Source organism: Meleagris gallopavo, chromosome 11 (genome assembly GCF_000146605.3).
Source record: "Meleagris gallopavo isolate NT-WF06-2002-E0010 breed Aviagen turkey brand Nicholas breeding stock chromosome 11, Turkey_5.1, whole genome shotgun sequence".
In the NCBI taxonomy this organism is placed as follows: domain Eukaryota; kingdom Metazoa; phylum Chordata; class Aves; order Galliformes; family Phasianidae; genus Meleagris; species Meleagris gallopavo.
The window spans coordinates 6,242,338-6,259,499 of NC_015021.2; the positions used below are offsets into that span (position 1 = coordinate 6,242,338).

At 37.6% G+C, this 17,162-nt stretch overlaps 1 protein-coding gene across 1 annotated transcript in view; it reads right to left on the bottom strand.

The window, feature by feature from the left end:
- Window positions 1-17,162, bottom strand: part of FARSB (phenylalanyl-tRNA synthetase subunit beta) — a 33,180-nt gene that overhangs the window by 14,568 nt on the left and 1,450 nt on the right. Inside the window, exons 2-16 of the mRNA XM_031555071.1 lie at window positions 17,068-17,158; window positions 16,905-16,989; window positions 15,596-15,750; window positions 14,945-15,017; window positions 14,400-14,515; window positions 13,997-14,147; window positions 12,440-12,548; window positions 11,123-11,193; window positions 9,812-9,873; window positions 9,674-9,725; window positions 8,204-8,265; window positions 7,569-7,776; window positions 7,065-7,145; window positions 4,815-4,907; window positions 3,627-3,744 (exon numbers count right to left, since the gene is read on the bottom strand). Of these exons, the coding sequence (XP_031410931.1) occupies window positions 3,627-3,744; window positions 4,815-4,907; window positions 7,065-7,145; window positions 7,569-7,776; window positions 8,204-8,265; window positions 9,674-9,725; window positions 9,812-9,873; window positions 11,123-11,193; window positions 12,440-12,548; window positions 13,997-14,147; window positions 14,400-14,515; window positions 14,945-15,017; window positions 15,596-15,750; window positions 16,905-16,989; window positions 17,068-17,158 (1,527 nt within the window). The remainder of the gene's footprint in view (window positions 1-3,626; window positions 3,745-4,814; window positions 4,908-7,064; window positions 7,146-7,568; window positions 7,777-8,203; window positions 8,266-9,673; window positions 9,726-9,811; window positions 9,874-11,122; window positions 11,194-12,439; window positions 12,549-13,996; window positions 14,148-14,399; window positions 14,516-14,944; window positions 15,018-15,595; window positions 15,751-16,904; window positions 16,990-17,067; window positions 17,159-17,162) is intronic.

The window sequence follows — 17,162 nt, forward strand, 5'->3', positions numbered from 1 at the left end:
CAGAAAAGAAGAAAATGTTCTCCCTTTTCCACAAGACTTTATTTGTTGCTAGGAAAGCAAGCTTTCTGTGCTAGGCATTCAGTAGGATGTGTTTATTTTTCTCTCTCACTATGCTACCAGAATTTGTGCAACTATCTGAATTTTGAAGCCAGTGGTCTTCAGATCACTATTCTTAACTAAATCATCAGAAAGAAATGTGATAAATCTTACACCTCCTGATTTCAAGCCAACTGTTAAGATCTTCAGTAAAGGACAGGCTGTATTTTGAAGCATTCCAAAAAGTTGCATTACAGAACTTATTTCTTTAGAGTTATGCTATGGCACAAGAATTGCATTCGCTACAGATGGCAGGAGAAGTATTAAGAACTGTGTGCAAAAGCTGGCGGCTGTTAGAAATGCTTCAGTTCTTTATAACTCACTTGAGAGATCTCTTGTGTCATGCCATGAAGCAATTCTATTTTTTAAATCAGCCTGCCAAGTATGTCAACTTAAATTACATATATTTCTGAGACTTCAAAGCACTTCCTGGAGATCCTACTGAAAAACAACCCAAAGGATGGGCAGCTGGTCTGGAGTACATGAGCCAAAAGAGCACAGAGGAAGGCAGAGCTGTGTTGTACAGTGCCCTCTTCCAAATTAGGGATGTTTCAGGAAAATATGTTGATCTGGAAGGGGGCACCTGCTCATTTGAACTTGGATTTTTGTGTAATTTCTGCGTGTAATTAACACTTGCAGATTGAGACAGGAAAACTGCTCTGAAATATAGCATCAGCCATGTATACTGCTATGAGCTTGCTTGCTTCTACGAGATCACCAGTCAGAGGTGATTTTTTTGATGGATTCATCTCTCTTCTTGTGGTAGGAGAGAGAAAGGCATCCTAGGTTAGGTATAGCGGTGCAAGGTGATGGCTTGCATGCTGTACTTGTGTAACTGCTTTACTAGAGGTGATTATCTAGAGTGACAACTCTACAAATGCTGTGTAACGTACTCAAAATCAGCACATTTCTCTTGCCTTGAGAAGAAACATTTCTGCTCATGTTTGGTTCTGTTTAGCAACATCAAATCTGGTGCACGTTATGACAATTTAATATGTCAAGCCTTTCTGCCAGATATGTCTGAAGAGAAATACGTTCTATTCACCTTGGTAAGAATAAGTTCTGTGTCAGCAGGTATTTCATTAAAAAACAGTGTTTTAAAAGCTAGGTTTGTTCACACATGAATGACTGCAAGATGCCGTTTCGAATATAGTTAATGTCAGTACTCTTTTGACTCATGCTTCTTACATTATTAATTGGAAATTCTGCATGCCAAAATCGTGAAATAATAAAATTAAATTAGTCAGTCTGATGACATAATTCTGCAGGAAATCTCATTCCATATGTGAGAGGGCAATCCCACGCTTTTCAGTGTTTACAGTTATCTGTTATTTCTTTTTCTCCTTCCTTTTCAAACCATTTATGATGCAAGCTTAATTTTAGAAGTGAGTTTGAGAGAGACAGCAATTGTTCTCAACACATCACTAAAAACAGTTTCAGATATTGGTCACAGTCTGCAGGCACTCAACCTGTGAGAGAGCTGCCCGAGAGCCAGGGCCACAAAGCTTCTGCCTAAACAGTGTTGCTTTCATTTGCTGCAATAACTCCCAACAAAATGAAGTACACTACAGAATCAGCCTCTCTGATACTGTGAAACAGCTACCCGAATAAAAGAAACTTTCAAGCGCTACAATTAACGTACACAAAATAAAAGTAATCAAACTTGCAAATTTTATAGTCAGGATAAATATGCTCCTTCTTTCAAGACAAACAGCCCACTCTTGGTTCTGAAGAATGCTAATGCTATTCTGCCATCTGTACCAAGTTTTTGTGCTGTAGCAACTCCACGCTCAGCAAGGAATGAGCTGCCCACCAAATTGTTTGCGTTTGATTTGAAAATAAATAAATCAATCAACATGCTTTCCTAAAACTGCTTATTTAGCTTGGCACAGCTGCTTTTTCTCCTCTAAAACTGTAATCTACAAATTAAATTCATCACCAAAGCAATTCTCTTGATGTTTCTTTTATGCCTTACAGAAACCTTTGTTTTGCAGATTCCAAATACCTTAAACACAACCATTGAAGTCTGAAACCAGATAAGGAAACAACAAAACCACTTCTGCTGCTGAACTCAAAGTCATGCCAGCTTTTCCACCAAGAAGCAAAACTTAATCCTGAGTTATAACTTGTCATATAAGCACATACTCCCAGAATTTGTAGTTGTAAGTTTTTTTTCCTACTAATATAACCTATAAGAAGAAATGAATTGGTATATTTCTTAAATCTTTTTAATATATTTTCCAGATAAACAAGTTAATCTGAAATTTTGATACTGTACAGTGAAATCAGTGCACAGATGCATCACACAAGCAGGTTTTCACTGAAGTTTTTGAAAAGTGAAAGTTGCTGTTGCTGCTTCACGTAAAGTAATTAATGATGCAGAGCAATTCAAAGGCAGCCATGCTTTCTTAGCATAGTTGGATGAAAAGGAAAGATAAGGAAAATCTTTTCATAGCTGACTGAGCAAATCTTAGCCTGTTGGGCTTTTTGCTTATTTATACATAGACTGACTCTGTTCTTCATCCTCTATATGTGTTACAAGTCTAATTCTTTGTATTGGTTGTCAGTATTCCTGGACACTTTTGGGAAACACATACAACTAACACTGTTCAAAGGTGATGAAAAAGGGATTCGTTTTAAGATATCTAATTGCACTGATTCCCAAGTTTTTCCTGAGTTACAGCTATCCAGATTAGAATCAGTCTCCAAGTATAGCTTGCCCTTCACTGACTAGAGAAGTACTGCTTTTTAGTTGGCAGTGCTGTACATCTTGACTGCAGCCATTGAAACAGGCTTCAGTACTGTAATAGCAGTGTGCTTCTAGTAGTGACTAGTCTCCAAGGTTTGTGCCCCTTGAAAACATTACTAGGAGGGAGTTTGTCTCATGAACTATGCCTCCAATATAAATGCAAAAGAGTACTGAAGTAAGACCAAGTCAAAATGAGTGCATCAATATGAGCTGTTTAGGGTTTTTTTTTTTTTTTTTTTTTTTTTTTTCTGCAAAACTGCCTTGCACCTATTCCCTGTATTCACAACTGTCCTTGAGTCATGCTCAGGACTAGCAGCTGGAGCAGCTCTTGAAATTTGGATGCTAAATCCTCTGGCAGCTGCACTGTGTGTACCCTATGACTGATAAACAGTGTAAACAACACTGCTAGTGAAGATGCAGTACAGCTTCAAAGACTCGAACTGTAAGCAATAATAGCAAATCAAGCTTGGATCCTTTCCTTCAGTTGTTGCACCTGTCAGTGGTGCAGACGTATTCACTGTTCCATCTTGAACGTACCTGGGGTTCACATCATGCTGACTGCACTGCAGTTCTTGAGGTCATTCCACTTGCTTCTTTAAAAAGTTGGGGCTATTTTCATATTTCTCATTCCAATGGAAACACTTATTTTTCCCTGAACTTGCACAGCTGTGGCCTTAACTAGTTACTCAAATAATTTCTGAATTTAATCTGGATCTACAATTCAAAGAGGAAATTTTTTAATAACTTCTTAAGTTACAAATGCTGAGGAGACTTCTCTTACCTTTAGTGAGATCTTTTACTACAACGTCAGAAATCTCAAAGAGTTTCAGAGGCAAGGGCATCTTCCGGTTAGCAGCTATAGTTTTCAGCAGACCAGGAAGGAGGGTTGTACGTGCCACCTGCAGGACAAACGTGGATGCTGCAAGTGAAACACCTTCCAAAATAGCCAACGGTTTGCTCGTTTCTAACAAGAATTCAACAGTAATGAGATGCAAATACTGTGCTGATCTATTATGTTTGAATGTTTCTGTTTTAGAATTATTAAACCTGAAAAGATGTATTTTTGCATGTTCATTTTACGGCGTTGTCTGAAAGAGCATATACAAGCTTAGGAACAGATAACATCTCACAGATGCCAGACCTGCAGTACAGGGAGGAAAAGCCATACACAAAGAATGAGAAGCCAAAACAAACCCTTACAGTTTAATCCCGTTTATGCAAAAGGTAAATGTTAAGTTTTATTTTGGAAATATTAAATGCTATTTGAAATATTTGAAATCTTGATACGGGGGGGAGGAGGTGATCACACAATTAAGATCCCAGACTACTGAAATTCTTCTGAGCCTTCCTATGAAGTGTTTCCCTTTGAATCTCTTAGGTTAGACACGTGAATATGACTCAATTGTTTTCAATTTATTTTACAGATCTCATAATGTAAAGTCACCTTGCCTATAAGCTAAAGAAAACATCTTAAAAAAACAACAACCTGCAAACAAAACAGAAACTTGCAATCTCTAGAAGTAAAATATAATATCAATTTTCAAGTAAAAAAAAAAAAGAGCAATAACAATATTTTTAAAAACATTTTTTATCAAGAACTTGAAGTTCAAAAATTGCCCAGCCTAATATCTCCATTTTTACTAACCAGCTTTTCTAAGTGCAGGAGCTGATCAAAAACCCAGGTCGAATTTTCTGTAATAAGGCAGCTCAATTTTGCCAGATGCCATCATACTGAATACGGTACTTTGCTTCCTTCAAAAGGTAATAGCATTTCACACTGAATAAAGTCTTCCTCAGTCAAGGAGTAACAGAATATGACTGTTAGCAAATGTAGCATGTAAACAGACACTCTCTTTACTGCTCTAAAAAATAGCTTTATAGTTTATAAATGTTATTTCCTATTAGCTTCTTCCTCTCCTCTTTATACATAGACTGTATGACAAATCTGACCTGAATTAAGTTACCTCACCTGAAATTCTGCAGTTTTGGGGTTTGCTATGTGCACTGCATTTGTAGCAGAGATATCCATGCCAAGTTTGTCTGCAATGTCTTCCGTAGAACACTGGGAGGAAGAAACAGCAAAAAGAAAAGAAAAAAGGCAAGCAGTTAAATGAGACAGTGAACCAATGGTGAAACCTGGTAACAAGAATGAACAATCCAGGCACAGCAGTAGCTCTGAGTCCCTTGTACAACACCCTCTTTTGATACAAATTAGGCCTGAGCTTTAAGACATTGTAGGCAAACTGGTTTATCTACAAATGTTAATTACTAAGCAAAATAAAGGTAGTTTTAAAGTGTTTGTTTAAGCTTCTGTCAGAGACGGCTTTCTGTTTAAAAGCAGAGGCTCAGATTCTGCCTTCTGACTTGCAGTGAATAAAATCTGATTCTGAAAATAGTTTAGAAAAAAAAAATTATCAAAGGGAGGGTATTCAAGCTTCAAAAGAAAACAATGCCTTGGGGGCTACTTAAGGAAAATAAAGTACTACCTCAAAAAAGTCAAAACAGGATATGGCAAAGCCTTCAACTTTCACAACTGTGTGAGATTCTCGTTTCTCACTTTTTTTGTTTTAAACACGTAATCCTTCTAAAGCTGTTACTCTCAAGGTGTACTTCTAAGGAAGCAGTATAGGTGCACGTTATCAGGCTCAGATTATGTCTGTGCACATACAGCAACAAATGCTGCCGGTAAGAGCAGATTTCCAGAATTTATTGCTTCATTAACGTACTAAGAAACCAACAGCAAGCTAGGATGTGGGGATTTGATAGTACTGCAGTCTCCCAAGTGTTCCCTTTGCACTGGCGGTGCCTAAGCGTGTTGATAGACCAAACGTGAGGAAAGTGAGCGGATGATACCATCTGAAAAAGTAGATAAGCAAATTAAATAAGTAAATAAATAAATTGAATGAATGCTGACTTTACGAAGAGAAAATTGTGTTCAAGTTTTCACGTGTGTACCTAAGCAGTATGTTACTATGATGTAACTAAACGCATCTGGGCTAAATGAGAGGTACTCCCAGAAAGCACTGCTACTGTGGGCGACAACGTAGGGTTCAAAGCAAGGACAGGATGACATGCATAAATATGTAAGCAGCACTTGACATATAGCGCTGGGCTACAGAATGTTGAAGCATAAATGCTATTTGTCATAGGTCTCACGCTGATGTTTTAATGAACAGTCACCAGGTACTTAATGTGATAAAATGAAACACTTGTTTGTTCAAAATTCTGCTGTGGAAGTTAAAAAGGTTCCCTGCTGTAGTGATACAACAGTCAATGTTTTTAAAGCATCCTTACTATTCAGCGCTGGAAAAAAATAATTATATAACTTAGTGCATAAGCAAGAGCCTACAAAGGTCTGAACTTGTCATACACAGCATTTTCCCAACATGGTACTACTGCAGGTAGTCAGAATATCTTTGTCAGATACTAGCACCGCAGAAGGTAACACTAGATGTTATCCTTTTTTCTTAATTGAGTAACATCTAACAAACAACAAAATATTAAAACTGCAATATTTTTTGCAGGCTTTAGAGTTAACTCCAATACTTGCAGATAAAGCTCTATAAAATGTGTAGGTGCTAATTTTATTTGATCTGTTTGGACTACCAACTTTGGTTTCAGTACCTGAACTAATCCATGCAAGCGTTTTGCAAGCCTGTGTCACTGTATCTTAAAACTTTTGAGTATATTATCAGAACCTCATCAGTGATCCCTTAGTCTGCACTGTAAACCTTACAGGGATTCTTAAAATAAACTCTTTGAATTACATATTGACCAGGTACCTAATGCAGTCGTGAGCAGGGGACAATATTGGGAAGAGGCAAATAGAAATAGTGTGATCTGTAAAGTGCAGCAATATCCACCAGAAATCACTACATTTTGATGATATCTTTTAGACTACCAAACTACGATGAATTTTGAATCTGCTGATGGAAGTTTCTAAAGACTTGCTGTCTTACAATTTCATACATCAAGTTAAACAAAAACAGTACTTCAGCACTATTTTTGCCTCTGTACTTAGAATTGCATGCCACATTAGCAGTGACTCGTTCAATTTACCTGACCTAGAAACTCATAAAATATTACACTACAATTCCAAAGCATTAGCAAACAATTACATGCCAAAACAGTAACAGATAATATGGGTACATTCATACAAGTGAATAGTCACTATTATTTCAACGTGCAACTAAGAAAATATGAAAACAATATAATATACCAGGGCAAAAGTGAGTGCTTCAGTGAATCCAGCAGCTGCCAAGTCCAGTCTCAGAAGTTCTGTGAGCTTATTGAGTGGAAGCTAAAATGAAACAAAACACACTTTTCAACTTTGATCTAAAAACGCTTTTCTACTCTTTCCTGGGGTGATTCTGCCTGTTATGTTACAGAGAACTCACTAGGGAGGTACTCCGTGTGCTTAAAATATTTTTGAAAGCATCAGCCGGTTGCCTTTAGGTTTGCCTGAGGAAATGAATCTCCCAATTAGAGATTTAATATGGGCTCCCTGCTTAAACCCTGTCTTTTTTCAAGTACCAGCAACCACTGGTCTTGGACTTATTCAAATCAGCGGGGCATCTGTTTTGTATCCCATCCATGGTAAATACTTCTCAAGGCAAAGCATGTCAAAATATTTAATTCCTAGGCTCTGTTTTCCCCAAAGCCCTTCTGGCATGCACTGGTCGTTCACTGACAACAGAGCGTTCATTTGAAGGGGCAATCTTACTTGATTAGCTATGGTGTACGTTTTCGGAATAACCATCTGAATGTTGTTATAACCATAAGCTATTGCTGCATCTTCTACGATATCGCATGCATGGATAACGTCCGCTCTGGTAGGAGGGATTTCAATCTCTATATTGTTCCCATTCCCTGTGATGTGTGAGCTCAAACACATCCTAGTCAGCAGCTTTGCAAGGCTTGATGGAGTTTCACTGAAACAAAACAAGAGTAATAATTTACAGGTCTTAGATTATACTGTGGGGTTTTTTTTGTTGTTTTTTTGTTTTTAAGTAATCAGTGTTTCTGCTATGTTGCCTCACTTCCTGGATAATCTCTAAAGTGCTGTACATAAACTGAGTATGCCATCAGATCCAGCTCAGATTCTGACTCAAACAGTCATTTTTATTTTGCAACAGTGTGTGAGGCCAAAGAGAATGACTTACATTTACTGAAAAGAGGAGAGGTCGTCCTACAAAACTGACTGAATTGCCCAAGTTAACCTCTGAATTTCTGCTAAATTAAAAATCACACTGTAAACATTTTTAAAACAAAGCAATAACCAATATTTTCAGGTATCTTTTTTGTGATGAATGCTTGGGTGAAAAAAAATTTAAAAAGTTGTTATTTGCAGTAACACACCTGATTCCTAATTTCTTGTTAATGAGTTCAGGCTTCACCTTTTCCTTTCTGTAAGCCAATTCCTAAAAAGAAAGGCAAAACTTTTCAGCATACACAACATTTGCCATTTCTACGAGGGTTCAGTTTTGACATCATTTAGCTTCTTCTAATTATGCCCAAATAATGTCCGCAAAAGACAAGTATGGAACGTTAGGTCGATCTCAACATTTTAAGATAAAATTGTTCTTGCAAATAACATTAGAGTATATAATGCAAAAGTTGTTCTCATTTAAACTAGAAGTCTGAATGCAGCATGAAATCCTTATTATTGAAACTTCCGATAACTTCATGCAAATAACTGAGTTTCTGATAGTTTCTAGTCACCAGTTCATCTTAAATCAAAGCCCTAAAGCAATGAATGGTCATGCAAAAGACTGCATGGTCTAGTACAGATCATACAACTTTATGATGAAAAGGAAAAAAAACGTGCTCCCTCCATATTGACACAGAAATATCTTGTTATTTTACCTAGGAAGTATGTAATGCATCTAAGAAAGTTGTTTTTTGTATGTATACATGTAGTGCTTTTAAATTTGATTAAAAGACCAAATCTGTAAAAACCCGTAGCATCCAAAACTACAGCAATTTTCTGCACTCTTTTATGCAGGGAAACTGTACTGATTAATGCAGAGATTTTTGTTTTGTTGGATGTCTCTTCTACCTTCTAGGTCTTGCCTCTGAAGATACAAAAAGTCTAAGAAAAAAGAAGGTTTTCCCCTTAATTAATTTGTACTCGCTTGAGACTTATCATTTTATGAACCCAATCAGAGCTATTTGTTCTCAGTCACGTTCAAGAAACAGGAAGAATTGCTTTCTTTTAACTTAGAACAAAAAAGAAAGCCTTCATTGCTTCACAGAGGCATGCCTTGGACTCTGAATGCAGGCAGGTCTGACTTAAATATTTATCATGCAGCATGTTGACTTAAATAGCTGGAATATAATATGAAGGACTGAAAAATCCAGGATTAAAAGGTTATTTTATTCAAAGGCATTAAAGATTCCAGATGTGATAAGTATGTTACGCTGAGGCTGATTTCAGTTGTCCAGTGATTTAAGCCTCCTTCTGCATTCACGTTTCCTGACTTGGAACAGGTAGGCTTTAGACACAGACTTTTGATAGCCATCTTTACTTTTCCTGAGAATGTCTGTATCAAAACTCTAATCCACATCAGCACTCATAACTTTAAACCTTAGCCTTCTTTCTTGAGCACCAGATTAAATGAGACTGTTCCTAGCCTTATCATAAATTAGCAGTGCTTCAGAATGAGTTTTCCAGATAAGGAAAAACTGAGACACTGTGTTATTTCCCTTGTGGGGTTAAAGAAGGCCCTGACTTATTCTTCACCTCTGCAGAAAAAGAAGACAATAATGTCATTCTTATACTTTGTGTAAATAAAATCCTTCCCCCAAATGAGACACCATCTCCCTTACCGGATAGATGTGAGTCTTCCCGTTAGGATAAATTACTTCTACTGCTTCAACACTGTAAGAGATATAAAAACAGAACTAAAAACACTTCTAAAATGTGGCAGAAGTGTAATGTCTTTCTGTCTCCAAATTTATACTCACGTGAATTGCTTCTCACAGTATTCACTAAACATCGCAACTATGATATCAAGAACAATTTTTGCCTACAAAATAAAGATGATAATCACATTGAAATCTGTCCTCTGCCTGTGCTAAAGCAGACAAAATATCATAACAAAGGGGGGGAAAATTTGTTATATTCTCTTCATTCCATACTACTTAAAAACTTAGCATCTAAAATACCAGGCTGCATTTTAAGAGATGCTTTGCTTCTACTGCAAAGATGTTACTCAAGATGCTACTGGAGATCTTTGGCTTTCAAGGCTCTAAAGCACTTACACATTTTTGCTAAACTGTTCTGAAGATACTGGTTGGAACTGCATCTTCCAAACCTTTAATCTAATTATTTCATTGAAGCCAAAAGGTTTTGCACTGTTTAAAAACATATTGTTGCAAATGAGGCTACATTGACTTCTTTTATTCTATGCTTAGTATTTGAAGAAGTTAGCATAACAGAACACAATCCTGAGTTTTTAATCAAACTCTTAATCTACAAGAGTTGCTTATGATGCCTCACACTATAATTTCCTTCATGAAAAGAAACCAACACTATTTTTGTATTTACTATCAAAGTAACAATAGCAAGAAGCAGTTATGTTTTAGTTTCCTTAGAAGCCACATCACAACACACAAATTTCTGTCATTAATGAACCACTGTGTAGTAGGATAAATTAAAAGAACTTTTGTTCTTGAGTGTCAACGTACACATTTTAGGGAACCTATGAATGAATGCACAACATACATTCCAGAACAGGCAATTATAACTGCTAGGCTTTCATGCTTTGGTGTTGAGTTGCAGAATTTGCATATAGAAAGACTTCCAGTAGACAATTATTTGCACAGCATCCCTGCTTGAAAAAGATAACTAAGAAGAAAAATTGCTTTCTCCCTTTCCACAGCCCAGATTTTAATTATTCTTTACGACAAATGTTTCAGTAAAATAAGCAGTCTTAATGAATTCCATTATTTTTCTAAATCTTAAAGACTTTGGAAAGCGTTCAACAACAAAAATAAACCTAGTTTACTTTTTTTTAATATATATAAGCTGAAAACTTGGTGAAGATACAGTAAGAACAAAACCCGCAGAAAACACAGCACCACCTGTAAAGCACAATTAAAACTGTACTGAGGGAATTCCACACAGTCCCACAACTTATCCTGCCCTTTTGAAATGGACAGTCTGCTCCATAAAACAGACACTCATCTACTGTAGGTCTTTGTACTAGAGCATTGTTGTCCCCTTGGGATAACAATGACATTACAGCATATCAAAAGCAGAAAAGATTAATTTACCTTTGTCATGTCTGTGCCTGTACATTCAATAAATACATTTCTGGTTTTTAGGCTTATTTTTGAATGATCTCCTAAAACATGTGAAGACAATAGCATGTTAACAAATGTTGTTACTTTTCCTGCAGTGTCAATGATATTGACTGATTCTGTATTTCAAAATGACCATCATCACCATCCTCCCCAGCTTAAAAGCTACTACGTCTGCTGCTTCAACATTTACACCACTCTCACCAGAGTAGCAGGGCTTTTTATTTTAAACTTATAAATCAAAAAGAGCACAAATACAACACATTCTAATCAGAAAAGGCAGACCGGTCTTGCTGACCCGGCTACCCTTGAACACTAGAAAACATAAATCGACGGAAGTCTCTGCTGGCAGTAGAGAAAGCAAACTAGGAGAATCGCAGCCATCTGCTGGTGGCACAGTGGTTCTGCATCTCCCCTTCCCCAGCTTTAGTAGCAGATTGGCATTTCATGTGACATGCATGAGAAAGCAAACTTAGATAGCAATGAATGTTTCTTAAGAAATGATTTAGACTGATGAAAATCCATAACTACTTTTATGAATAAACAAGATTTCTTGACACTGTCACCTGAGACCCTAAAGGTTTTGGCTATGTGAGTGGTCCAGCATAGGACAGGCTCCTCTTAAGCACAGGTTTGCTTTTTGCCTGCACCTGCAATCACGTGGCATACACTGTAGCACATCACTGATGTACTCAAAACTGTTTCTTGTCTGGAAGAAGGTAGAAAACACACTTAGCATCACCTAAAGTGTCTTCCTTGCAAAATAGACGTGAAGTCCGTCAGAAGTAGATTCCTTACAAAAATGAGATTCTGTTAGTACAATGTAAACTATCTATTGTGGTTAAGCAGAAATCTGCCTTGTATCACTTGCTAAACACTGATGGCCAGTGTGTACACTGTATGAATTTCATTGCCAATAACCATGCTGTGTGAATGTAGTCAGGAGCACCTGAGCTCTCAAGACTGAAGGCTGCTGTCCTCCCTTCCCAGCATGCTGTGCTATATCTCTTTACAACCAAAAAGACTCAGCTCTTCTGGACTCGCTTCAACACCCATATAATCTTTCATTTAAGTGCTTGCAGCCAATCAAAAAAAACCAACAATGGCCATATTTACATTTAATTATCTGTTCCTGAGGGAGCAAAAAAATCTGTGTTTAAACTGAACAAAATAATAAGTGAAACATTTCTAATAGAACAGAATAATCCACATCATGTACCAACGTTTCTATTAGACATCCTGACTCACAAAATAGGAGCAACAGCATAAACTAGTCAGAAATAAACTTACCATTGATGATTGGTGGCATGGACAGAACAACACCACTGCTATCAAAAATGACAGGATAACGTGGCTTGTTTTCAATCAAGTGTAAATAGTGTCGGAGATGGCTGTCAGTCTGGGGAAACAAAGAGTAATACCACATTTAACATCAGCTCACTTTTGAATTTCCATCCTACCACAGTCCTGAGGTGAGGTATTAAATGGAATTTTTAAAGAAGGTAGGATTGGGCTTACAGCTAGGTACCTGCAGTGGAAATGCTGACATGGCCTGAAGCAGTGATTGAGCACCTGGTGGGAAGGCAGGGCCAACGCAGGGGAGCTCAGGTGCATGCAATGTTCCTGAGTGACCGGAAGGGGTGCAGCCAGGATGCACCCTTTTCCAGATCTCATTTAAGGATTGGCAGTGGAGGCGAGGGCATCTCTTGCCAGAGATCTCTGCCTACCTGAGACCTTCCAAAGGTAAGCAGCTCTTTTCTTTCATTTGGGCTTGTTCTTATTTGCTGTAGCCAAGGTCTTTACCACCCTGCTATTATCATCCCATTGTAGCATTACTAGCAGAAGCTGCTCACTCTGGGAAGTGGGAAAGCTTTTAAATGAGAGCTGGAATTTTTCCTTCAGAAACATTAGAAACTAATTCTTTAAGGATTCTCTCAAAGATGCTTAAGGCATGCTACCTAAACCAAGTCTTTGTTCACTGCAACAGTCCTTCCACTGCCAAACCCATGGGTATCCATCCTTAGTTTATCAGAATTCTCCTCAGAAGCAATAAAAAACTTCATTTATTCATTTAGGTACTTTTAATTATAAAGTGCTAAACCCTGACACATTTATGCTTGATTCAAAACTTGCATCTGTTCCAATGACAGGGATGTGTATTCTACAAAAAGCATAGTTAGCTTTTATTCTGACCTCTTTTTCTCCTAGTTTTCCCTAGCCTTTAGTCAGATATTGTTGTGAATTTCTTCTACCTCTGTATGTGTGCTCTAACAGTACTGTATATTTTAATTGTAATAGTATCATTTTCAAATACTGACTTATTTGGAAATAAGTGTTTTTTCCTAATGTTTACCTGATTTCAAGAGGATGCTGGGCCCAGATGATGCCAAGCATTAACTGAGTCTTTCACAGAGCTACAGCTGCCTAATATGTAGCTGGGTAAATAATTCAACATTGCCATCAAGCTGGCCCAATTGAAACAACATTTTGAAGTTTGATATTATTTACACCTACTTTCTTTTCAGCTTTGTACAATGAATATCTTACCTACACTGGTAAGAACATAACCCTTTTACAATATTATGAAAAGTAACCTTTGTGTTGATGAATCAGTGGGGTTTAACATCAAGATCACTATTTTTTTAGGCACCAAGCACCACGATGTATCTTCCATGAGCAATACAAATTAAGTATTACCACGCACTTACCATGTTTGCTGGCTGAAGCTACAGAAGATGGCTGTGCTCTACTTGTAAAAGCAACCCTTACACGCAAGGATATTAGATGTTAAGCTTTGGAAACTTTTTTCTTTTACTTAGCACAGTAATGCCGAAAAATCACACTTACCCTATACAGATCCATAATTTGTGAAGCTGTGTACTCCTGTGATTGGTTCAAGGGCTTGAACTTAATTTCAGAAGGTACTTTAGCTGTAAAAGTGAATGGACCAGAAATGGTGTCCAAGTCATGGGTACCTATTGCTACTAATGCTCTCCTCCTGGAAAGAAAGACAAAATAATGATTTCGCTAGTAACTTTTGGAGCTCCTTTGAGATAGCAACTTACGATACTCTGTTTCTCTCTGCTCTCAGATATGGACAAAGAAATGAGAAGCAGCAAGAAAGAGCGACTATGATGTATTTTCTTTAATATGAATATACAACGTCTCTCCACAATAGGGCAGTAAAATATTAACATAAAATCAAATCATGCTCATGCACTACATGGTATTTGAAATGTTAAGCACTAACCTGCAAATATTTTGGTGTAACTTTTCTTGGAGGTCAATGAAACTGTCGTAACGTTCTTTGGTAAAAGTTATGTTACGAAGGACTGCAGCTACAGCATAAGGACGGATTTTGACAGTCTGCAATTTGCAACAGCAACAGATTATAAATTTTGAGTACAAAAGACACAAGAATTGATTTTTCTCTTCTTGTTTTTCTTTTCAGTGGAGTAGCAATCAAAAGGAAAAATTCTGTAAATATGGTAGAAATTCAAGTGGAAACAAAATCAAATAAAAACTTCAAGTCTGGCACAGCCCAAAAGGTAAATGCAATACAAATGTCTGAAGCTTTGAGTTGATCTGCAATTAGGTTCACCCAGAATAGTTTGCCTGCTGTTCCTTCCCTTCGTACTCCCTAAAAATAAATCACACTGAGTAGATTAAAATTTCTTTATATCTTGTTCTGCAAGTAAGACTTCTGGTCTCACTGCAGTCATAAAATTGCTATTGATATATCTTCAGGGTTCAGAAACTTCCAATAAATATACAGCGGGGCAGTAAACACTTTACCTCTTCAGTGATAATCAGCTTCTGACCTTCACCTTTAGCTGGTATTATCTTTTCATACCTAGGGAGATTTATCCTAGAATAAAGATAGTAATAAATACATAACTAAAGGACAGAATATGTGCAAAATTCAGAAAGCTTTTTAGAAGTGCAAGAGCAACTGCATGTAGAATATTTCCTTGGCAACTGTCCTTGTTTTGGACACTGGAATTCAGGTATGATACATTATATTTATGTTTAAACCTCAAATTTTCTATTGAATGGTAAACACATAACTAAAATAGAAAGAAAGCTCTCAGGAAGATGAAGTCATAACAGAAGTGAAATAAGTTATTTATGTTGGTACTTATAACACAGGAGCACAGAGAAGTACCACTGCAGGAGTTCTTTACAGAGCATAAGTCTCAAATGGAATAGCAGTTGAAAACTTTGTTTAGAACAGATTCAAAATGTAACACTCTGTCTAGTTTTATAAGAGTATTCACCAGGTCCTCCTCTGCAAAGGAACAATCATGAAACATACGGACATTAACAAATATAGCTGATTTACACATCAGACTGTCCTCAAAACCCAATCGCGTGTCAAAGCTGTTCACCAGAAATGGACTCTCATTTAAACAAATAACCAAAGACACAGCTATCTCACTCTGTTACCTTTCTTTAAAGACCTGCAGTCCTCGGACCAGCCCTTCGAGGCAAAGAAGATCATAGCGGTTGGCAGGAACATCGATTTTATAGAGAACAGTCTCAGATGCACCTGCTGCCTTTCCTTCACCTTTCTCCTTACTTATAATGTCTTTTTCGGATGTCTGAAATCAAGCAAAGTATGGCTGTTTGTTTTTTTTTTTTAAATCTGAAATATCTTAACGTTCACAGCACTGTGACAGTGATATAATAGGAAGTAATATTAATTTAAGAAGTTTAAAAACATAATCTGGATTTATATAGCAAATAAGCATGCCAAGTACCAAAAGTACTGTAAAATCAACATTTTTCTCAGATATAAAGATTGTAATCCAGTATATCAAGAGAAAACTTCACTATCAGAATTTGAATTTTGAAAGCAGAGATAGAAACGCAAGTCTCCAGGCAGGCAGATCCCAGCAGAGAACACAGACCTTATTTTCTGCTACAGATCAGCAAAGATTTGCAGCATCATGTCTATTGTGAAATTCAGCATAACGTATGATGTTTGAATATTTTTTGATAAACCTAATTGAAAGAACAATTAATTTCAATTAAAAAACAAGGACAAAATGTGGTGTACTTCTCAAGACTTATATGGATACAGACTGTAGGGTCAGCAAACTTTCAGATGTATAAAGCCTGGATAAAAAAACACATGAATTGCAACTCAGGTTATGGAATGTCCAGGACAAACATACACTTGTGACACTGCACACAAAAATGCGTACAAAATATGGCCAAGCACATCTTTCAAAGTATGTCTAATATATGGCCTATGGCCATCCTTATGCTGCTATCTAACTTGGCCAGAGCCTTAAGAACAGGAGGCAGAGAGCTAAACTCCATAAACCATAGCAGTGTGCCACCTCAGGGTCTCTTGTTCCTAAGAGGGTAATTTTTTGATGTTCTTTTTGTCGGATTCAAACCACCTGTGTTAACACAGCTGATGACAGTGGTATGTTGTAACAAGAACACAGGGTACGTTATGTGCTCTGGACAATACTGTGCAGAAATACAAACATGGTTGACAAGCCTGCTTCTGTACTGCTGGAGGACTGCATGTGTAAAAGGGCATGTTGAAGCCCTGGCCGTGTCCCTTTTTGAGAACAGCCCCACGCTCTGGATATGTATGGTGCCCTCCAGAAGGCACGGGCTCAATGCTGCCCTGAGGAACTCACTGCCAGCCGTGTGCCACGGATCTGTACAGGCACAAAGGCTGTCAGGCTGCTGCATCCACCCACAGAGCAACAGACCAACAGACTGCACTGCTACTCACAACTTCGTCAAGCTCCAACCCGAACTCAAAGCAAAGGTCGTTAAATTCTTCATCGGCTGTGAAGAAAAAAAAAAGGTGAATTTTGCTTCACAAGCAGAACTGAGATTTGATTAAAACTTGTTTGTTTTGGGCATTTTCAACGGCCGTTTTGAAGAAGGTGTACAAGCGGCACAGGGCATTTTGTTCACGTTCGCACGCGAGCAGCAGGTTCCTCAGCGGCCGGCGCGCTTCTGGCCGCGCCGCGTTCACAGCGGCTGC